General features: G+C 39.1%; 1 protein-coding gene across 1 annotated transcript; it reads left to right on the top strand.

The window, feature by feature from the left end:
* Positions 1 to 2,728: 2,728 nt before the first annotated feature.
* Positions 2,729 to 22,100, top strand: rap1aa (RAP1A, member of RAS oncogene family a). The gene is made up of 9 exons (XM_087833603.1): positions 2,729 to 2,781; positions 5,707 to 5,836; positions 8,202 to 8,289; positions 10,702 to 10,770; positions 10,893 to 10,949; positions 11,033 to 11,173; positions 14,351 to 14,494; positions 18,329 to 18,447; positions 21,360 to 22,100. Exons 3-8 carry the CDS (start codon positions 8,233 to 8,235, stop codon positions 18,416 to 18,418), a joined length of 558 nt encoding a protein of 185 aa, XP_087689729.1. The 5' UTR covers positions 2,729 to 2,781; positions 5,707 to 5,836; positions 8,202 to 8,232; the 3' UTR covers positions 18,419 to 18,447; positions 21,360 to 22,100.
* Positions 22,101 to 23,934: the final 1,834 nt, after the last annotated feature.

The raw sequence follows: 23,934 nt of genomic DNA, 5'->3' as shown, positions 1-23,934 counted from the left end.
GTAACTGCAGTTTTTTGTGCCCCCTCACCCTCACCTGCACCACTGGTTAGCCACTTAGGTGGCCAGACTTCAGTCTGTGGTGACTTTGGCCTCAGCCCTGCTAAAATGGCTGCACTGTTTGCACCCAAACCTCTCAGGTAAGCAAACAGAAAGGCATGGTGGGCGCCAGCTCAGCTCTCCTGGAGAAAAAAAAATCATATCAGAGGCTGTGATCAAAAGTTAAATATGCACTGCCTTATCTGATGCCTGTTCATACTGCAAGTACATGTATATTAGCTGAGGAGAGAGTCTGCACTAAAAGGTCACATTAAACATGTTATATACACAGCCACTTTATATAGTCAAATCCCTCAGGCAACAGGCAAATAACAGCATGTGATTGGCTGCCAAAAGTACAAAAACCGTAACAGAACCAATGTGACACTTTAAATAACGTTTATCTGACAAAAAAACTGTATAGCTGTCAGAAAACATGCCGTCCCTGTCACTTCAAATCTGGCACTCCAAAATGAGGAAGCACAGCAACATGAATGGCTTTTTATATCACATCACTGTGCATTATATACATCAAAGAACACGTTATTGGATTCAGCTTCAGACGTCACTTCAAAAATCACCTGCCAGACATCCGTCCGCAGTGCAGCTGTGCTACTTTTTATAATCTGGAGTCTTTCCCTCTGCTGTGCTTTCTCTTCTCTTTCAGGGAGCCAAATCTATTTTCTGAGAAGTTATGAGCTGTTCAAGATCTGCGAATATAGACAGATAAGAGACCACTGTCTGCAACCTTAACCGTGAAAATCTGATGCTTTAAGGAGAGAACGGTGGATGTTCATCCTCTGCTGTTTATTTGTATGCTCTAGAAAGCATGAGAAATGCTTATCAGCCATTTCTATACATACAGAGACTCTTAAAAAACAAAGATGTCATCATATGTTAAATTAATCATCTTTTAATATTAAATGTATTTCCTTATTGGTTACTGTAAATATAGTTTTCGTATGTCTGTTACAGTTTCCCAGCAGCATGAGCATAAAGTTAGTTATGCTGAATGGATGTAAATACATAGTGCAGTGTTAGTATCATGTATTAGATGTAAAACTACTGCTAATAATACTGTAAATATATTGAAGGCACTTAAAGCAGAACAGCTGCCACGGTGAGTGCTATTTATATTATATTATCAGGGGGTTTCCCCGCCAGAGCCGAAATATGAAAACACTTTCGTTGTTTAGGATTAACTCTACAATTACAGGCATTTCCTGTAACCTAACATAACCTTTAGCCAGAAATAAAAGAAAAATGCACAGATTTATGTCAAATAAGTAAACCAGACATACTGCCCTTAATGTACAGGGAAGGTAGGAAGCAAATAAAATGGTAAATTAATTACAGTCTGCATATATTCAACAGTGCCTGAGTATAAAGTGCAGCTGAATGAATGTACAAGGTGACAAGGTGGCAAATTTACAGTTATTGGAGTAAACTTTGCACTAAGAGTGCATCCCGCGCAGGGACCCTGAGGTAAGCCTGAGGGTTCATCCATGAGAAACACAAAAATGATATGTAGAGATGTATATATTTTTATCACAACATAATGATAGGATTATATATATGAAATATATACATGTGTTGAATATGAAAGGACTTAAAGGAGGAGGCGGCATGCAGACAGACACAGAAAACAGGAAATTGGAGATTGTAACAGTAAAAAGGCAGAGGAGTGATCATATATGGTGCACATACAGAACATGGGTCATACAGAGGTCAGAGGGTGCCTTAAGAGGTGGTGCCTTGGAACAGACATGAGAGCCACTTCACAATACGTGGAGAGTCTTTTTTTTTTTTCAGGTACTCTCTCAGTCCAAAGTCATGAATATTATGTTACCTGGTAATTCTAAATTGGTCAGGGATGTGAGGTAGATAAAATGCTCGAAGTGTATAGAACAAAGCGATGTAGTTAAAAGCGCTTTGAATGATCAGTAAGACGAAAAAAGTAAACTGTGAGTCTTTCTGTCCATTACACTTGCGTGCACAAGGACCTACTATGTAAGACATAATGCAAAAACAAACAAATCCATTTACTCTGAAGTGTGACTAAAAGAGAGCTCAAAAGTGGGGATTATAATGGTACCTGAAGTCCCACACACTCGTTTCCTACCACTGCTTTAAATGTACAGAGAAATTTGCAATAAGCATTAATTAAGTGTTAATTGATGTTTAACTAATATTGATAATTATAAAGGGTAGTTATGAGTATTGTTTTATGACAAAGAAGGGAGGACGGAAGGGAGGATACATTCAAAATTGATCTGTAGTTCAAAATTTGTTGCAGACATGTAATGTAAGAATTCATTGGCCCTGGTCAAATGTGATCTAAACCATAAGTGAAGGCATATAGAATATGAATAGTTTGTTAGAGTTAAATGAAGAGGAAAACAACTTAAAGTGGTTCATAAACTGAATAAATGAAGGATATTTTCCATTTACACCATTACATATAATATTTACTCATCGAGTCCGAAGCAGAAGAGTTTAAGTCCGTACACAAGATTATATGATAAATGCCAAATTGTGTAATGTTATTTACCTTAAGCTTTATCCCACTTCTAGTATGTAACTGGAGCTTGTTTTCAAAGTGAAGAGGTTGTAATTGAACCGTAACCTGGATTGCAGTGATTGGCTGATCCTGGTCCAATCAAACACGACGGTCTCTCTGCCCCCCCCTCCCCCGACCCTTCCGTACATCCACAGCTTCAGTTAGCGCACACATAGCGGAACACGGTGAGTGCCCTCTGCAGCTCTATCTCAAAGTAAAACTGCTATTTTAGTGAGTAATTATTAGGGCCATGTCTTCATTGTTTTGATCATTAGTCTCTAAGCATTTGTTTGTCTCTGAAGAAACACCAGAGTTACTTCTAGTTCCGCCGTAATTAAATAATAGTGGTGGTAAAATAGCTTAGCTTCGAAGCTAACTTAGATTGAGGTGCTAACAAGTAACTAACGAGTTATCGGTGCAAATGTGGTTTGCGGTTCAAGTCCTTTAACATCCGATTATATTTTTAAACATTTATCCTAACATGTTTAGTAGCATGTCTGTTTGCTAACTTGTGCGTAACCAGAGTCGTTAGCATCAGATGAAACAGAAAAAGCTATTTTTAAGAGTTCACTCTTGTGCTAACGGGCTAGCTAACTTATTAGCCCCGGTGTTTGCTAAACATTTCTTTTACCCGTAGCGCAACTTAAAATAGAGTTTGTCAAACTGGAACTAATATTAAACCGTGAACTCGATGGAATTTCTTCCGCGGAACCGACATTACTTAACGCGGCGTTTGTCCCGCACAGCCTCGCCATGTCTTTTCCGGGCTAGGACGTTAGCTAGCTTTCACCGGAATGTGCTAGCAGAATGCTAACATTTGAGTTGACGAAGTGTGACTACTTTTGGGGCATCTTAGACTCCTAGACTTGGCATTCGGCTCACATTTGTTTCTTGTTTAACTGGTGATACTTCTCTCTGTGACTGGTTGTTTTAATACGCTTGACAGTGAAGGTCTGCTGCGCTGAGAAACTAAAAGCCACACCCTTCCTTTCGAAACTAACTACGTTACAAAAGTTATCCCGAAAACAAGTTGTCATTTAATTGTCGAATGGAAGCCTTCTGTTTTAATGTATAAAGTTTTACTTTAAAGACTTCTTCAAAAACACGTTTTATTTATTTAGGGAAGTTAACTTAAGTATTTTTTGTGCTTTTAAGTTAAAATCCCCCCCTCCCTCTGGCTCTGACACATGATACTAGTATCTCTCAGGGTTGGAAACAGGGGTCTAAAAAATATTACTCTGTTTGATTAAATAGTTCAGAACAGCATATTTTACTGTCTGTTTGTTGATCAGCAACAGGTCCTGTAAACAGTGAGTAACTTTGCGTTTGTTATGTAACATGACAGCTGACCTTAGCTTATTTAAATAGCCATAAAGAGTCGTCCATCAAGCTCTCCATGTGACTGCACAAACGCACCACAGTAGAGTTTTACAGTGCTTCTGATCACCTTCTTTTGGGTGACTGGTGTAATGTTGGTGGCAGGTGTTAAGAGTTTGTAATAAGTCATCTTTAAGTTATTTTTTGTTTGTTTGTTTTAACCGTAATTGAGTTTCTACTCATTTAATGTTCTCTGTGATTTTTTTATTTATTTGTTTTTTTAGTTGTTTTTAAAGAGCTCTAATAGGAACAATCATTTTTCAGTTCTACTAGCTGAAGTTTCCGCAGTGTAAAACAAATGAAGCAGCATTTCATTTATAATGACTGATAGATTGGCTGCCAGATGACAGAAGAGCCCATCTACCCTTCATAATGTACAATGTGTGGCATAGAATGCACAGATGACAGGGAATAATGCTCCAGGAGTGCATTTCTTATTGAAACTTGTGTCCGCCACTGGAAGGGGGGGGGGGAGCTTCCTGACTGACAGAGTTAAGTTGAAATTTTGAATTAACGTCTCAGATGTTTGAGTTTAGTGAGTTAAATTTTGACTTATGACTGTCCCGCCCCCAAAAAGTTGGCCGGTAGAATTTGGCCTGTTTGAGTTTCCATAATTTCTTGGTTTCAACATGTCAAATCTTTGCAGCTTGATATACAAGCTATGATATACACTGACTGATTTAGCCAACTGTAATTGGCTCCAGGCCTGTTAGAAGTATCCTCTTCCTTTTTTCTCTCATTTGATGATGATTATGATTCATCAGTATAGCTGCCATATGCGCACATTAACTTCAAAGCATGTGGAAGTCCAGGCGTGAGCTTGTGCTGCGCCCATCCACACTTAGAAACTGTGACAGATTGAATTAGTTAATCTCAGAATAATGAAATTATTTATATAATGCATCAATGAGGAAACTGGATAAAAATTGCCTTGAGTGGGTAGCTATTGCCAGTCACCTAAAATAGAATAGCTCTTTATTGTCATTGCACTTGTACAACAAAATTGTGGGTGCTCCACACTAACTGTGTCAAATTAAAATGTAACTAGTAGACAGCAGGAATAAATAGTAAACAGGAGAAATATATAAAAATAAGAGAAAGACACATTGGAGAACAAGTGCAACTTGTTCATTGTCAGTGCCTGAAATCATTGTCCCTCAGCACAAACTTAACTGATGCGCTACTTTAGTGCTTAATGGGAGGAGATTCCTAACATTGGTGGGTTGTATCTTTGCTGGTGTAATAGGTTATTATTGCGCATTGGCATTTGTTAAAAGTCAAGTTAGCTGCCTGTTAGTAACTCTTATATAGGACTTTACAACAGTTTAATTATCCACTGCAATGATCAGCTTTGTCTACATTTTGATGCTGGATTGCACAGGCAGCCACATCTCACGCTCAGGATAGTTGTATAATGTCATCTAATTGGCTAAAGGTTGCGCCAGAGCATTTCATGGGCTGACGCCTGTGCTGGCAGTTCTGAAGTTGAATTTCTTTCATTGCAAGAAACACTAAGCAATGCAACCATAATTCAGCACCACTCTTTCCATTAGTGTAATTTTTGACAATGTTTGGTTAGTTTTCTTCTATATCTGTAGTTGGCATTCAAGAAAATTTGTTTGAAAGAAAACAAAGGTTGCTCCCAAAGTTGATGTGCAGTTATGTCAAATTGTAATTGTCATTCCTGCTGGATGATAATTGTTCAATTTAGAACTCTTTTTCTGTCTGAACAGTTTGGCGTGGCCTTGCCGGCACCTGAGCAACCCTTGGACCCTTCCTGTTGACATCCCTGTACCTGAGGATCTGCCAGCCCCTCCTCCCCAGATGTAGAGGGAGTTGTAATCTTCAGCAGCCGTGTACACAGTAAGTTGAGCAGTTTTGTTTTTTTCACAGAATGAAAATATGTCCTAGTGTCTTCTGAAGTCTGAACATGGTATATCATCTTGTAAGTAGTTAGCTTCTTCTTGCTCAGTTTTGGAAATTATCTCTTTCATTGATGCCAGGACACTAACCTTTTTTACAACATCTGGGAAAACAGCCACGCTGAGCATTTTATTGAAGAATAATTTAGACCTTTTTAACTCTCAGTGCCTCGGTGTGTGTTTGCCTTTGGACCTGGAAATGGATAATGTGTCATTTTTAAAAATGGATTTTAAGGGTCTTTGTTCATTTGTAAATGGAGTTGAATATTTAGTTGTCAGTGCTGCTAGCATTCACAGGCACGTACTCTCATTACCAAAGCCAGCAAAAATTAATGAGTGGGATTAGTGAAGGTGGTCACAGCTCGCATGCTCGATAGGGCCACTGTTTGAACCCAGGCTCATATCTAATCACCGGAAGGCTTAGTTTTCTTATCTGATACCAAGGCTTTGAAGCAAGTTTTGCGACACCTACATAAATTTACATTTTAAACACTGTTTCATTTTCCGCAACCTTCATTTTTATGCATCAACCAATGCATCAGGCACATGCTGGCGTCTCAACGTGCACACCTACCCTCCTCGCCACAATAATGATTTCAGTGCAGTGGTCATGCTCGCTCTGATCTCTTTTTTCTGTTTGTATGGCGTACTCGAGTAGATGAGGGTCATTACAATGGCGCTTTGTAGAGGGCCTCGTGTGCCTGCCTCACACTGTGGGTTTCTGGTGATGCTTCATATGTCGTCATTAGAATTGCAAATGCTGTTCGAGTGTGACAGAGTGGTTTTTGTATTGTTTGGCTCAACATTTGACAAAGGTCCCACAGACCTAGCATAATTAGTAGATTCAAAGAGGCTCTCAAATGAGATTTTAGCCTGCATCACCCCCTCTTTGACATTTATACATCAAATGAACATTACATTTGCATTTCAGAATAACTTTTAAAATACGCCTCTCTTTTAATACTACTTTGAAACTTTGTCATTGTTGTTACTGGTTGTTATTTCTGCACTTTCAAGTTAAAATGAAAATTCTACAATCAGTCAACACTGAAAGCACACAGGAAGTTAGTCAGATCTACTGAAGTTTCCTCTTAAATAATCAAACAGGCAGTAGATGAAAACCCACAGCATTGACGAGTGTGATGATAAAATGAGAGGCAGTAATTTAACTTGGTATAATCTCACTTTACATTCACTGAGGGGTTTCTAGAGAATAATGGGCAGATTTCAGTTAAAATACCTGTCTTCATCCTAAACATTTTCATTCCTTTGACATCTCCTGTCTCCTCTGCCAATATTTTCTAGGTCACGCTTACAGAAATGTGTCAGGCTGATGAAGTTTAATGACGGGTCATTCTCTGTGGTCTTTCTCCTCTGTATTATAATGAGATGAAGTTATTTGTGGCTTACCTGCTGACTGCAGTGTCACTGTCAGAATCTGCCTCACAGTGTGCTTCAGATTAAAGTTTGCATGTTTGTATTGCAGATGTAGTTCTTTCTTGAGTTTTACCTCCAGGAAAAATACTGGTTTGAATTCCTGGAGAGAGTAAGCCCATCTTTTTTCAAATTCTTTTTTTATGTAAAGAGGTGACGCCCGTATCATCATGAAGTCTCTTGATAGTGGGTGGGAAGTCGAGCAAAATTTTTTGGCAGGGGAATGATTAGGTTTCAATCCTCTGAGGTCAACAGTGACTTCTCATTGTTGTGGATACTGACGGGGGTGTTCACACTGACATCAGTGTCTAGTCAGTAGATTCACTATTCGAAATGCATCAGGGCTTATCCTAAGAGCTTATTGCCCTCCAGGCACACTAAAAATGAAGACTCCAGTCAATCTCAGTTGTCAGGACTTCTTTTGCTTGTATTGTCAGGCAGAGGCACTGCTGATAGCACATTTTGGCATCTGTTGTTTCATCAGACACTTTTCATGTCAGCAGGCTTTGGTTTAGATCCAATGCTCTGCCACAGGCGGTTGTTTGGCTCCCAGCACCAGTGTTAGGGTCATTACTTATTACTTGTAGTCTTTTAAAAACCTTACCCATTTGGCTGGATCTACACACATCATCCACAGCTCTAAAAACTTTGATACAAGTTTTTAACTATTCAGTCAGCATATATATTATTTTTTAACTATTATTATTTTGTTATTTAATTATTTAAAGGCTTCTTTCCAGGGAGATGAGAACATAAAGAAAACTAGTGACAGAAAAGGTTTTGCTTATTCAGAATAATCTCACACAGTTCAGTGAAAATAACACATTAATTGTCTGTCTGATATTTAGCATCTGTCTTCTGTATTTTCACAGATTCTTGCGCTGTCCAGTGAAGTTGCCCACCATGCGCGAGTATAAGCTTGTGGTGCTGGGGTCGGGAGGCGTGGGAAAGTCTGCACTGGTGAGTGATGGCTGCTACTAAAGCTTGATAGCCGAGGGTATTTTTTAATGAGTTTATACAAGACTGTAAATGAATCCAATCCTAATTTTAATTACAGTTTTACCTTCCATTAATCAATAATCGCTAAAATATTTATTATGTGCTCAGTTTCTCTTCAAGCACATCCTTTTCCTTTACTTTTGACACTGAGTAATGGGTCCATTATATTCGTCACATTGGTCATGTTGAGTGCAAATAGTGATGTTGCCACAGCTCCACGAGTGATTGCTGCAGTACTCTGGGAGTGTACAATCGTACACATCATTTGCCACGGGACCCATGTTTGATTAGAAAAATTGAGAGACAGCCAAAATGACACCAAAGGGTGGCTCGATTCAGTGGCAGTGACATCACAAGAACGACAAGTGTAAAATAGGCCCCTTAAAGTCCTAAATTACTTCCCATTAGACAGAGGAAGGTTCATATTTATTTATACAGTTTATTATAGTTGGGTTATATAGTAGTTATAAAGCATAGAGCTGAGTTATAATTAAGGTTAAAGGGCATTCATTCTTCTTTTACAGACTTTATAAATCCACTATATTTTCAAAGTCTAGTACTGCTAAATAATTAAGATTTTGCTGTTAATTAATACAAACAAACCAAAAAAATATGTGTGTGTGTGTGTATAATATTACAACACACACAGTTGCAAAGTTTTTATTTACACATAGCTGAAATTACTGTTTTCTTTTCTCAGTGAGGTTTACAGAGCTGTTGAGCTATTTATCTCAATAACAAGAGGTGTTTTTCATATTTTATAATTATGAGGATACTTTACATATTTAACTACCCCTTAAATTCACCAGCAACAGAACTTATAAAGAAAGCAAGCATGCATATATCCTTAAATGCAAAACTAATTCCTTGAACAGGTCTTACTGTTTTTTTCCTCAGTGTTTTATCATAGACTGTTACAGGAGCGGATGATCGCTTTAAGCATATCCAAAGTTTCAAGTAGTGAGGTGTGTGTGTGCGTAGACGTAATCCCTGTGATCCAAAAGCTCTTTTTCCTCCCACTCTTGAATCCGTAACAATGAAAGCACAGAAGTTTCAGCCACCTGCTGTTCTGACTTTCCGTCTTACGAGGGGCAGCCAATAACGGTCAAGCCAGAGGAGCTAAAATGACAAGGTTCTGTGCACCGAGGCAGAGGAAATATAAATAAGAATTACTTTGAACTGTAAGTCCTGTAAAGCTTTTTTTGTAGAGTCCAAGGATTAAGCACAACCGGTCACCTGTAAAAACTCAAAATCATCCTGAGATAAAATCCTGTAAAGCAGAAAAAACCCTGAACATTAAGAGCTTTATAAGGTAGGATTTACTGTACATCTGTTGTTAGATTGAAAGTCTGACACAGGAACAGCAGTCGGTCTGTTACATCATTCAGCAGAAATCTTAAACTTTTCCTTGTATGATTTCAGACTATAAAAAGTAAAAGAGCACACATTGACATTTTTTCGCCCAAGAATGCCCATTGTTTAAACAAATATTTTGAAACAGTTTTTAAACAGATTTTAAAGCAGGATTTAATTTACTCAGACATGCCAGATGACCAGAAATAACAGGAAAATGCAAAGATATCTCAGTAAGGTGACAGACCAGTGGTGTGTCATTCACACAGGCTTATTTCAAGCCACAAGAGACCCTGAAAATGTATGTTATACCTTTATGAAAATGGTTATAAAAGGAGTTATTAATTGAAAGCAGGGAGTTAATTTTACGTTTGGTGCTCCCTAAAACTGCTTTTGGGAGCGATCAAACCTCCATCTGTGCAAGAAAATCTCTCACCTCTTAACAAATTGGCATCCTGCTTTGAATGAAAATATCTACATAGGACTGTAGATCAAACTTTCAAACTTTAAGAATATAAAAAAACGTGAGCTACAATTATGTCTTATTATTTAAGGACTTGAAGTTGGATTAAATGTTTTTGTCAGATTGTCTTTGTAATAAGCTTGTTATGGCCACATCCATAAAACATTAAGGCTCAGCTGTGGCTAAGCATACAAAGAGAGTGCCACGCCCGAGATTTATTAGACTAAGTTCTTTTATTTAAACAAGAAATGAAATAAAGGCCTGAAGTACTGGCTAAAAGGGGGGGGGGGGGGGGGGGGGGACCTTGTACCATCATCCCTAAAGTAATAAAAATAAAGTAAACCCTGACAAATTAAAGCAAGGATCTCGGAATGCTGAAGACTGGCTCGTTCTGGGCCAGCTTCCTTTAAATAAGAGCAGAAGAATCCATCAACACTCCACCCAACACACCTAGAAAATAAAGGAGGAGGTGAGAAGAAGGAGAAAAAGAGGAGTGTAGTAGTTTTGGATTGGTAATGATGTCCTGTGTTCTTTCCCTTTTCTTTTCTTCATTACAGACAGTCCAATTTGTGCAAGGCATTTTTGTGGAGAAGTATGACCCCACAATAGAAGACTCCTACAGAAAGGTATGACCTAACCTGCACACACATTCATTGCTTCACATGACTTTGTAAACATTTTCAAATAAAACAAGTCTTGTAAAAATGCACCTTTGTTGTTGTTGTTGTTGTTGTTGTTTTTTTAACAGCAAGTCGAGGTCGATGGGCAGCAATGTATGCTTGAAATCCTGGACACAGCTGGAACTGTAAGTCAAACATGAGCAGGATGCAGGGGTGTTTCGAGGAAATTGTGGACCGGCCGCTGATGCCGTCTGTTATCGTTCTTTAGGAACAGTTCACGGCCATGAGGGACCTGTACATGAAGAATGGCCAGGGCTTTGCTTTGGTGTACTCCATTACAGCGCAGTCAACATTTAACGACCTGCAGGACCTCCGGGAGCAGATCCTGCGAGTAAAGGACACAGAGGATGTGAGTTTAACACAATTTTCACACTTGTTTTGATTATAAAGCACTCTCATGTAAGAGGTCCCCATTAAAAATGTTTGTCCTCATTGTTCAATGAAAATTCCCAAACAAAACCTAATTTTTTTCTTTAATTATTTGATACATCACAAGCAAAAAGGTTTTTAACTTTTAGGGTTCATAACTTTCTAGAACCCAAGCATCTCTTGTCAAAGGAGCTTGCGAAGAAAAGCATCTGGACTTCTTTAAAGTCCAGACGCTTTTCTTCGCAAGCTCCTTTGACTACAATGACCTGGATGACTGAGAACCTTCACAGCCAAGCATCTCTTCTTTCCAATAAGTTTTTTTTATAGAAGGCCAAGAAAAGCAACAAACCTTTTAATGTCTACTTCAGCAATGACACGAATGATTAATTAACAGAAAAAGAAAGGGATCTACCAATTAATTGGTCAAACTTGATTACAGCTGACAAGGCAAAAAAAAGAGTTACTATTAAAGGAAAATGCTGTCCAAACAATATTGAGCATGAATTTTTGGAGCTCATTAGTCAAATCATGTTTCAAAAGTTGCTGAATGTTGATACGCGTTATGCTGCATATAACATGGGAGACATACAAACTGTGGTTTGCAGAGTTTGGTCTGCCAGAGCTACGTTCTCTTCTATGCTGGCGTCCACATACCGATGCAGAATGTGATTACACCTGTATTTTGGTTGTTTGGTTATATTCCAGTTTATTCAGAGACAGTCGACATGCAGCCACTTACCTCTTTTTATGTCACCGCACTGCAGAACAGCACCGGTTACCACAACTATCAGCTGTTTACTCTAACCCTCATTTCAACCAAGAACTTTCTTACTGTGAAGTGACAGCACTAACCACTCCAACACTGTGCAGCCTAGTAGCACAGTGTTGGAAATGAGTTTCACACATTTGAATTGGCTAGTAGAAACACCATCAGTACACCTGTCCAATCAATTTGCTTAGCGTACGTTTTTACTGCTCCCTGTGCCCGTGTGAGCTCTCTTTGGATTCTCTGGTTTCCTCTTTTGTGCTTGTTAATGGTTAATTGGCATTTATATATGCAAGTGTGAATGGCTGTCACTCTGTAGTGGGGACCCAGTATATGTGCCACTGCTGACATCATCGCATAGCTGCATCCATTAAGGCCCACCATTAAGGCCTGCTGTAGTATTGTCCTGAAGGATTGCCACTCAGACCGTACCTCCACATCAGTCCTGCTGTAGGAGAAGGAGAAGTGAAAACTGAAAGCACCCGCCCCCCCAAAAAAACAAAAACACACACACTTTCTACAAAGTCCTGTTTTTCCAAACTGTTGCGACATTTTCCTCTGTATAATATGTGAATCTCTGAGCTTCTGTACTGGTATAGCATTAAAATGGTGGTAAAAAGTGACATGATCATACACTGGTGTTTTCAACCCTTCGGCACAAGATGCCAGGTTTAAAAAAAAAAAAAATCCAGCCTATAAAATGTTAACACTTTTTACTGTCAGTTGCTCACCTGATATCTGCCCACTTACCTCTGTTCACTAATTACAGTAATTAATGCCCTCACTTTCTCTTTCTTTCCTCACACTGGCAGCAGTGTGTCTGAAGTCTACAGCAGCAAGAGTTGTAACTAGGCATATATTAAGAAGCTCTTATAGCTTTTGCAGATACAGCATGCACTATTGCAGGAGTGTGTTTGCTCTGTTAAACTTGTTGTTTTTTTCCTTTCCCCCACAATAGATAGCTAAATGTCACATTCAGATGTGTTTGAAATATTCTACTGCGTAATTAAATTTACAGTATTCATTCATATCCCTAAAATGTTCAACACTAAAGTGATACAAAGTTAAAGTTTGTATCATATACATGTATATATATGTATATATTTATCACGTTTTTTTAAAGTGGAAAACGGAAGTTAAATACTGAGTAAACAAAAAATGTAACCACTGACCATGAGCCAGACTGTTGCAGATATTACTGTTGGCCCAGAATGTCATAATGCTTTAACAAAAGTAATTGGAGCTTAATTTACTCTTGATTCCTTTTCTATTATTCGCATAAAATTGCTGCTTTGAAAACAAGCAGCAGTAATAGTTTATTTGGTTTAAAATGCTGGTGCATTTCTTTGACCCACAGACAGACTCCTTTTTAAACAACTTTATCATCTTTATTTATTTATATATATTTATTATATTATAAACCTTTATTATGTTTGTCTTGAACAAACAAACGAGTAGCAAGCACTGGATAGATCATTGACCAGCCCTTTCTACAGACATCATTGGTGCACATCTGCAGAGGGAGCAAAAATAAATCCATATATGTGTCTATCTAGGACATAAATACAAGTCTCACCAAAAAATAGGAACAAGTGTAAAAGATCCTTTTTTTTTTTTTTTAGTTTGGTTGGTTGGTTTTTTGGAAGGAACACCTGATGTCTGTTTTCACCGACCAGTGATGATATGTTGGCAGAGTATAATAAACATCTGAATGCTGTAATTCTCTGAGGCTCCTCCTCAGTCTGCAGAGGGAAAACTGGCAGCGTCTCACTGTATAATCTGCCCTTGTCACCTCTCCTTCATTGAAGTCAGCACTGTGGGAGAAGAGGGCAGAGCGCAGGGGGGCAGGAACTTTGTGACGGGGTGGAAATGTCAGAGCTGCTGTTGGTTGCGATCTGCTGCCTTCTCCTCTCTCTAAATCAAGAGAGATGGAGCATGCTGAGTGTGTGCGCTCTTTATTTATTCATAGCAGGTTGCTCAGCTGGTCTGTGTGTCTTGGTTAAGGTCTCTTTTTGCTGCAACCTTCTGCTCCTCGGTATGCACATAAGCTTTCTAACCACTGTTTAGTCTTGTGATGAAATCGTTCAAACATGAATTTGGTCAACATTTTTGAGCATTTCTAATATATTCAAATATTTGTTGTCTTGTTTTCCATAATCATTGGGAGCCACCATTGTAATTATTAATGATGATAATGATCGTGTGGATAGTTTTAATTAAAATCCACCCTCTGATCAGATTCCTGAAACTTGTGATAAACATGAAGAAGAAGGCATGTTTATGTATGTTTCTTTCATTGCTTTTGTGTCATTTTACATCTGCACAAAAATAAAACTAAAGTTCCTCATTATTTTGTTTTTTGAACATGTCACATGTCCACTAATCCATCAGGTTCCCATGATCCTGGTGGGAAACAAGTGTGACCTGGAGGATGAGCGTGTGGTCGGGAAGGAGCAGGGTCAGAACCTGGCCCGTCAGTGGAACAACTGTGCCTTTTTAGAGACTTCAGCTAAATCAAAGATCAACGTTAATGAGGTAAGTGCTAATACCACACGCTGCACGTGTGGTCTCTCTTCATTATGCTTCTGCACCAGTGACTGCATGCCTTCATACGCCAATTATGTCAAAATGTCACAACTGTCTGATAGGACTGTAGCGATGACCTTTGACGTTTATGAAATGTCATATCTGAAAATTGGCCAAAAAGCCACTGTAAAAAGAAATAATTTCCCTACATAATTATTATGGCCAAAATAAATGGTAAATACAAAATTACAGTATAGAGACAGGAGGTGGTTCACTGAATGAATTCATAAATAATAACATATAAACTTTCTGACAGTAAATAACTGAGCAGTAATCAGCTGCCTTCCCAGTAAGTTTCTCGTCCTGGACTTGAGCTCCACCATCTTGAACTTTTCCCTACAACATTCTATAAAGGAGTGTCCACGGGAAGTGATTTGCTTACATACCGCTTTGTTGCTGACAGTCAGTCACTGTGGACATTCAAGTCTCAGGTTGCCTAGGTAACCCTCAGATGTATGTCTTGCCTTCTCATTTGTCAGTCAAAGGTATCCTTCACTCTAATTTGTCGTTGCATCAATCGTGTGCCTTTAAGTTAATAAAGTTGAGCTCCGTGACCGCTCACTCAGTGTCATCACTTAGTGGTTATTTCACCCTGATTTTAAGTGCTCTTTAAGTGTTTGCCACATTGCTGCTAGTTGCTTCCTGTGTGGATGCCTCTTTATGTCTAGAGTAGCAGCACCTGTTCTCTTCTTCCTGCTTAGAACAACCCCTTTAGTTTGCAGTTTGCAGATCTTCAGCGCAGAAGGATGACAACTGACAAGTTTTCAGTTTGGATTCCAAGATATAGATTTGAAGAATGTCCAGCCACTAGATGAGGGATTCAGGACAGCAGCACCCTCATCACCCTGCCATTAAGAAACATTTTTTTTTTTTTTTTTTAAACAGTACTGGAGCTAGCTGGCTAACAGTGAATGAACTGTCACAAATTAAACATCCATTAAATACCTTTTATCTATCACTCTCACAGTCAGGTGGATGAACGAGGAAATCTGGCATTTAGTATCCTGAGCCACAGCTGTCCAAAACTGGTCGACAGCCTTCAGTCATTAAATCGTATTTTATCTTATATGACTTTGAAATTTGAGGCACTTTGACATTGTGTTGTGTAGGGCTGCCACGATTAGTCGACTAGTCACGATTACGTCTACTATGAAAATCTAGTCGAGGCGTTGTTCCCAAAAGACGCAGGGATAAGTAGTAGGATTTAAGAGTGTAATAACGGACTGAAACAGAAGATGGCAGCACTGCATGTACAAGGATGCCAGCTGCCGTTAAACCCCGAAGAAGAAGAAGCAGTGTCCGGTATCGTAGCTGTGTCCAAATTCAGGAACCACATCCTCCTCCTGTGCCCGCATTTCCCCGGCCTGCTCAGTTTCCAACAACGGCGGCAGCTAGTTAGTTTTAAAATTACTCTTATTATTCTTTCTGGGTTACAAAATAAATGTTTAACATATTTTCAGGTGAGAATGTAGCTGTGTAAACCTCAAATATCTGCTCAGTTTATCAAACACCACATTATCAAGACAAGCGCTCCGACGTTTTCGGAGACGTCTGTTACCCACCAGCTCGATAGCTAGCCGGGATTCAAGGCTCACTAGAGCCGGTGAGAACACCGGACTCCCGGCAAATCGTTTTCAAACCCACCGCCGTCTTTCGCTACTCAGGTTAAACATGATATATAAGTCACTTAGATAACTTAACAATGTTATTGTTTGGCTTTTTTCAGTATTTTATTTGTTCCTGAGTAAATCGGTTTGGCTGAGATTAAAGTTATAGTTTTTACACAGCTGAATGAACGTCAGGCAGACAGCTGATTATCAGAAGTGTGAGATGCTGGAGAATATACTCCGGTGTCCTGTTATATTTTAGATAGCAAGGAACAGACGGCTGAGTTTATTAAACTTCACTGAAACAATCTGCAAATTTCATTCAAATGTAATAAACTATCATCTTGTCTTTATTTTTAGTTAGCACATACCTTAAACACTTAAAGCTGTAAGCTAATGATAGTTATATAAGAGCAGATGCTGCTGGTGCAATAAGCTGTACGTTTTACGTCCAATGGATGCATGATCTGATTAGTCGACTAATCGCAAAAATAATCGGTGACTAGTCAACTATCAAAATAATCGTTTGTGGCAGCCCTAGTGTTGTGCACAGCTCAAATTACCTTGCCCAGTAGGTAAACATTAACAGTGCCATCACCAGCAGCTTTCCTTCCGCACAGGTTAACGTCGACAGAATGTGGTGATACATCGCTCCAGTCAAGCGGTTACATGCAGGTTTACTCGGGCATAGCCAAAGCACTGCAGAACTGTGCTGGTTCACACGGTTGTCATCTATCTTTACTTTCTGCTTTGCTCGTTTATAACTTCCCATCACAAATAGGGAGATTGATAGGGGGTATTTTAAGCTACCTGATGTTGAACATTGATAAAATATGAATAGTTGGTTCAGCAGGCTAGTATTTCTGTTGTTCACCTGCAAAGGCAGCAAGGAAGGTTTAGCCCTTAAACAGGAAAAATGAGCAGACATTTACCAACTGAAGGTAAAAATCTTCATGCTTTTCAAGCTTTTATATCTGTATTACAGTAAAATATTTACATATGCGAGCCAGCTGAACAGTTGCAACTTGGTGGGGACAGATTGCATAGTCAGATGGCCACTCTTGACATCACTAGTAAAGTCTGTCTTGGAAACACTGCAATAAATGTAAACACTATTACTAAAACTTAACAACACAACATTAAAATATCCTGAAAGACTTTACAGTTCATTTTATTTAAATATGCAAATGGGGAATATACTCGACTAAACCAGCATTATAAATGATATACTGAGACAAATTATAGAGAAGTTAAAATGGAGCACCAGACCTCAGTGACTCAGCGAGGCCAGCCAAAAAGGGTACACACACCTGACAGATGAGGCACAGGTTAGTGGAGTAGCTAGCTTTAAACAGTTAACTAAAGGAGCAAATTAACTGCAGGAAGAGTGGAAAACAAATCTGAAATTAAAATTGACAGTTCACCAGTCTTCAGTCCTTTGTTCACCAGTGCAATACCAGCATAACCTGCACCTGTCTGCGTGACTGTTTCTGTTGTTGCAGCTGCTTCTCTCACTTCCCACAACAAACTCAGCAAGTCAGAGTAATAGTCATCCTCATCTTACTTTAGTCAGCCATTAAGTGTGTCAGTCAGCTCAGTGGGGGGCTCAAATCTGCTGTGGGTGTAGTGGCAGGTGGTGTCTTCACATCCTAAACCCAACACTTACCTGCAGTTTTGCATGAATAAAACATGAATAATATGTTTACCAGACTTATTTCTTTGGAAGCATGAGAGGGAATCCATGTTTAAATGTCTGGTTGACTAGTTGCACTCCTCGCTGTGACAATAGAGTAAAAATATAAATATTGAGTTTTAGTTGATCAGCTGCAGATTTACACTAACACACCTGAGAGTTTCCCATAAATGCACACAACCTTCTTATGATATTCTTAAGAGCATTCAGTGTTAACTTAGTGACTTTGTGTTTCTAGTTGTCTTAAAAAAATAAATTTCTAATTGTATGATTTTAATTTTAAAGACAGAAGCTGCTTGACCGCTAGACCAGCAAATGAAACAAGAGAAACTGTGTTTGCTGTCCACCATTTCATGCATTTTAGTGTTGTGTGTCAACAGGAATTAGTACCGATAACATCATTCCTGAGCTGTAGCTCTCTCCGTACATCCCATAATATACTGAAGAAAAGTGCTGAAACACATCAAATCTTCTCTGTTGTAGATTTTCTATGATCTGGTGCGACAGATCAACAGAAAAACGCCGATGGAAAAGAAGAAGACAAAAAAGAAGTCAAGTTGCACACTGCTCTAAATTGCCATCCCACGATAGCTCCAGGCCAGGTGAGTGGGTGTAAAAGCAAAATTTATTCCAGACATTTGCAAGGCTCCAGCTGTGCTCCGAGCTCTGGGTTATCACAGAACATTTAGAAACCTACAGCAATAATTATTATGATGATTTTTTTTTTGGACGGGGGGATTGGTGTGATGCAAATAACAAGATCTCTGTAGGTTTAATAGTGAATGTTTCATGTGGACTTTAATTAACCAGAGGCCTCTCAAGTCCTCTTTTTGTGTCTTCGGTTACACCATCCTCCATTTTAATTGGATCAAAGAGGGTTTACAGTGTGCTTATATGAATTTTGGCGAATGTGGTGGCTCCACCTGCTGCTGCAGCAGTGCAACTGTAATGAAATCTAATTATAGAGAGCACTGTTGGAGATTCTCTGGCCTTTTTGTTCCTACAACAAATTCACAGAAATTACCAGCTGTTTTTTTCCTTAATTACACCACTGTGTTATTGTCTGATGTTTGTTTGTCAATATAAATCTTTGGTTTACAGTCTCCTTGCTTTGATATAAAAAAAAAAAATCCGCCTCTGGAGACTTGAGGTTTGGTTGAGATGCTGTGGACATTGTTTTGGTCTAGCTTCTTAAATGACGCCTGTTGTGTTGCAAACACTGAATATAATCTTCATGTCAGTAAAAACAGATACCGTGCTCCCTTTTTTTCCATGTTTTAAACCACTCTGCAGGTAATGACTATAAAAATGGTGAGAGCTCCTGTATATACTGGTCATCAAGCAAACCAAGGCATTTCCACTGTAATGAATAGGGAGCAAACTGGACTCCTGGAAGTCTCATTAGTTCTGCTACTTTCTCTCCCGTCTTGCAACAGCTTCTACAGTGTGCTGATGATATTCACCAAAAGCACTCCTCCCAAACTGAACCCAAACTGTCCTTTTGGTGCAACACTTCGACATTTCAAATGTTTTTCTTCCTCTTTAAGGTTTTTGTGCATCTTTCGCAGCACCATTGTTGTTTACCTCCTAGCTTCCTGACAGCGATCATCTTGTCATAGACATACGTCACACATGCTCAAGCTGGCGCAACTCAGGCAGCTAAGGCCTCAGAGACACATTGGGAATGATGTTTATTGCACAATAGGACTGTAGATTTTCTCCTTATCACACTGGAAGTGATTCAGATAGTGACTCAAAAGTTTGAGTCTTTCTTTTTCCCTACTACTATGATTTGCTTCTGAGGCAGTTATGACTTGTCCACACTTGTACTTGCCGTTCAGGAAATGTTTGTGAGTTAAGCATGCGACACTCTGAGTCAAATCAAGGTATGCTTTAGCCACTACATGCTGTTAATTCCCAGCTTCCTCACTGGGCTAAAATCCCAAAAGACAGTCTCTGAAGTTCATGAGTTTGTGGCTCACAAACTCATGAACTAGGGAAATGATGTCATAATCCTCCCTGCTTGATGGATCTTTGTGAATGCAGAAAACAGTTTATACTGTGATTGTTTTGTCTTACAAAGCAGCAAATATGAAGCATAACGAAGTTGACATTTTTATGTTTCATGTGACATTTTTGGGAAGCTGCAACAAAAACATAAACTGGGATAAGCAGCACTCTGACATTTTGGTGCCACAGTAAATCTCTTTATAAACTGGAAACAAAGGTTCACCAAGAGGACAGATGGTTTCTAGAGAGGTGGAGGCTGAACATTTATGAGTTGTTTCAAAGCGTCTCGCCTCAGCAGAAGAAAGTCAATATTTTGTATGGTTTCAATATAGCTGCTTCACTTCACTGATTCAGAGCAGCTGAAAAGTAAAAGTTTTCACTGCAACAAGAACATCCTTTATATGGACTGACTCCAAGTGCCAGTGACTATTGGACAGCTGAATTATGCTTTTATAGGAAAGTGATTTCATGAGTTAAATACACAAGGAGTTAGAGAATTAAGTAAAATGACAAGTACAAAAGGGGGGGACACTCAGCCAATGTCAGGTGTCAAAAAATGGGCAGAGTACCGAAGAACTGATGCTCCCAAAGTTTGAATCGCTGACATGAGTGCAGATGGGATGGCCTTCTACAGGAAATGTGCTACAGCTCAAATGAAACATGAACAACTGCAGCAGTGAGAGCGCTTTGGTGAAAAGTCTAGTCTAATTTTCCCATCGTTTTTTGGATTCTGAAAAGATAGAAGGTGGAAGGGGAAAAACTGAACAGCCTATCCAGTTGGCTCCATGTGAGGTCTCTATCCTGCAACAGCTGAAAATTAAGCAAGTGAACATCTTGTGCCCTTGTGGATTCGCTGATGGTTTTCATTTTATAGTTTATATTTTAGAAAAGCAAAGGAAACACACTTATATATATGTACGTACATGTGTGTGTCTATATGTAGTAGCTATTTAGGTGTTTACATCCATGTTAACTGCCACAGTTGAGGTTCAGCAGAATTAAGAGGATAACGTGTTGACAAAATTAACATTCGGTTTATAAACTGCATGTTTTTACAGTTTAAAATGAAAAAGAATAGTAACAATCCTCCTACTGTTAGTAGTCACCACAGTGGGTCATCAGCCTCCATCCAGGGCTTGACCAATTTGGTGTGGAATTATTTTGATCTGCATATTTGATTCAGTATTTATTTCACATCAGTGCAGCCCTCCCATTTATCCAGGACTCTCACTGGAACAAGGAATAAAGGCTTGCAGCCCACCTTGTAGCTGGAGAGCTTCACAACTTATAAGAATTCAAGTCTTAAAAAAATAACCCTGGTTGTTCATTTCCATCTTGATAATCATACAGGTTTTTCAAAGCCACAGGGAACTACTGAAGGTGGGCAAATGTCCTGCAGTGTCGACACACCGTCTTGACTTTTTAAAATGTTTCAGGAACAAGTTGTGTCCACATCGTTTACATTGAATCTTCTGACTTTACTCTTTCTTTTTCTTGCTTTCAGAAACTTGTAATGATTAACTGTTTCCCAGTGGATCGTGCCAGCATTCCAAGTCCTCTCCGAAGCATTTTGAAAAAGGCTGACAGAGAAATTTCACCACTCGCAAAATGGCAGGAGACGGCACATACTCTCAAGAAACTCTTTCTTTCTGCTCTTTAATGGCAAAGATATCCACCTCTTCTTTTTTTACTGTCAGCCTGATGACAACTGTTTTGTTTTTGTCCTCTTCTCCAAGTTGTCTTTCTTTTGGAAATATCAATATAAAAGAGGAGACCTTGGATTTATATCCATCTATGGGAACTAAAATGTTTTATTAAAAGTAACATCAGATATTTGAGACATTGTGACAATGCGTTCGCAAAAGTATCCATGTGAAATGTTGGTCTTCTTGTACATTTCTGCACTAACAGTGTCAATGAAGATGCGTCATTGTCCATAAATTACTCGCTCCTACTTACAAGGATGTGTATTGATGAAATAACATCTTTCCTAAGTGACTTTGTTTTATATCGAGAGCTGCAAGCCTTCCATATTTCCCATAATATATTCTACTTCCATTTTTGCATAATAAAGCTAAGGAAATTAGTATTTTATAGACTGATGGGGGAAATGGTGCGTTCTGATTTGTGTCTTGAGGCTGAAAATATATTGTACTAAACCAACTCTAATATCGCTTCTTGTGTTACCCTGTCACAGATGATTTTCCAGCTTTTATGAATGATTAAATTTTAGTACATTTTCATTCGTTTTGGTCTTGGTTTTTGTCCTTTTAGCATGTTTTTGGTGTTTAACAAAAAGATTGGGAGTGAAGTTTGGACACATCTGCTTATTCTGCTGCCCTCTGGACCCAAATGAGCAGTGGAAAATTGATTATGAAATCGCTTTTTAAAATAATTGATTTGATCAAAGTCACATTGTATGAACAAATGTGTTTTATCCACAGCAGCTTGAGTTGACGGTGCGTTTCGTTAAGTTCTGGTTTTCTGGGTCACGAATAGAGCAGTGTGAAGATCGATATCTCCCAGAGAGCTAAAAGAGTAACTTGAGTGTTTCCTGTCAGCAGAAATGACGGCCTCAGACTGAGTCACCAGAGGAGGTCTGAGCTGAGAGGAAGCTGCAGAGAAAGAGGAACTCGTACAGACAGATAGGGTATGAATTGCAGGCAGCAAAAAGCAGAATCGAGACCGATTTAAGATGATGAGCAGACGGAGCTCAGCTGCTCCACCTTGGGGTGGTGGCTTTAATAATTAAGTAACAAAAACAGTACATGACCACCATGATGCATTCACAGGCCAGTTCTTACGTACCCTTTGCAGCAGCTCGTTAACAAATATCTAATCAGCCAATCAGCAACCAAATCCACTTAGGCATGTAGACGTGAGCACATCCACATGCCTAAATGAATGCGGCATGGTTGTTGGTGCCAGATGCGCTGGGCCGAGTATTTCAAAAACTGCTGATCCAGTACTTTCCCACACAAACATCTCCAGTGTTTAAAGAGATGGTCTGAAAAACAATATCCAGTGAGCAGCAGTTCTCCAGGAGAAAATCCTAGAGGTCAAGCCTCTGAATCGTTTACATGTTCAATGGCAAACTTACACACTGTACACATGGTTTCTTGTGCAGGGAGACCGTGTGGGCACTGCAAGATTTAAATCCATTACAGAGTTGCCAGTGATGCTCTTGGTGACTATGGTCCCAACTGCCTCCAGATCATAAACAAGCTCCTAATTGCTCCAACAACTCTTACTGTCTTACCAAGGTTCTTGCTGATAGTCTTGTAGTCCACTCCAGCCCCGTGTAGGTCTACAGACTTGCTCTTTGGCCTCGGAGGTAGTGGAGAGGTTGAAATGGAAGAAATGTATTCTGTGGACAGGTGTGCTTTATACACATATAAAGATAAGATCAGCAATATCTGTAATTGATTGATTGATATTAATCTGTGTGGGCATACAGCCAACCTGTGGGAGCCAGAATTGTGGCTGGGCTGTAGGGGATCACATGCTTATTTCACTCAATGACATGCAAATTCATTTATAACTTTTGTGTCATGTGTTTTTCTGGAGTTTCGGTTGATTTTCTGTTTCTCTCCATAAAAATTAGAGACTGTTCATTTCTTGGTATGTGAGCAAACTTACAGTTGTTGCCAAAAGTTTTAAGAATGACACAAATATTTGTTTTCACAAAGTTTGCTGCTTCAAATTTCATGATAGCAATTTGCAAATACTCCAGAGTGTTATAAAGAGTGATCAGATGAATTGCGAAGGCCGTCTTTGCCTTGACAGTGAACTAAATCCCATAAAAACCTGCTGAGATCATTTCAATAATGTTGTCATTAACTCAGGTGAGAGTGTTGACGAGCACAAGGCTGGAGATCATTATGTCTTGCTGACTGGTTTAGAATACCAGAGTGGAGGTGATGAAAGGACGGTGATGTTTGAAATCATTGTTCTTCCTGTTAACCTTGGTTACCTGCAAAAAAACACAGCCATCATTGAATTGCATAAAAAAGGCTTCACAGGCAAGGATGGTTTTGCTACTAAGACTGCACCGAAATTGGAAGTTCAGTTAAAATTGA

Source organism: Neolamprologus brichardi, chromosome 20 (assembly GCF_056152115.1).
Source record: "Neolamprologus brichardi isolate AB-2024 chromosome 20, ASM5615211v1, whole genome shotgun sequence".
NCBI classification, from domain to species: Eukaryota; Metazoa; Chordata; class Actinopteri; order Cichliformes; family Cichlidae; genus Neolamprologus; species Neolamprologus brichardi.
This window is presented reverse-complemented; position numbering and strand designations above follow the sequence as displayed.

Excerpts from the sequence above, each read along its gene's own strand:
- rap1aa (XM_087833603.1), top strand. The coding sequence starts at position 8,233 with ATGCGCGAGTATAAGCTTGTGGTGCTGGGGTCGGGAGGCGTGGGAAAG. Across the intron at positions 10,771-10,892 it reads TAGAAGACTCCTACAGAAAG|CAAGTCGAGGTCGATGGGCA; the intron begins GTATGACCTAAC and ends TTTTTTTAACAG. Across the intron at positions 11,174-14,350 it reads GAGTAAAGGACACAGAGGAT|GTTCCCATGATCCTGGTGGG; the intron begins GTGAGTTTAACA and ends CTAATCCATCAG.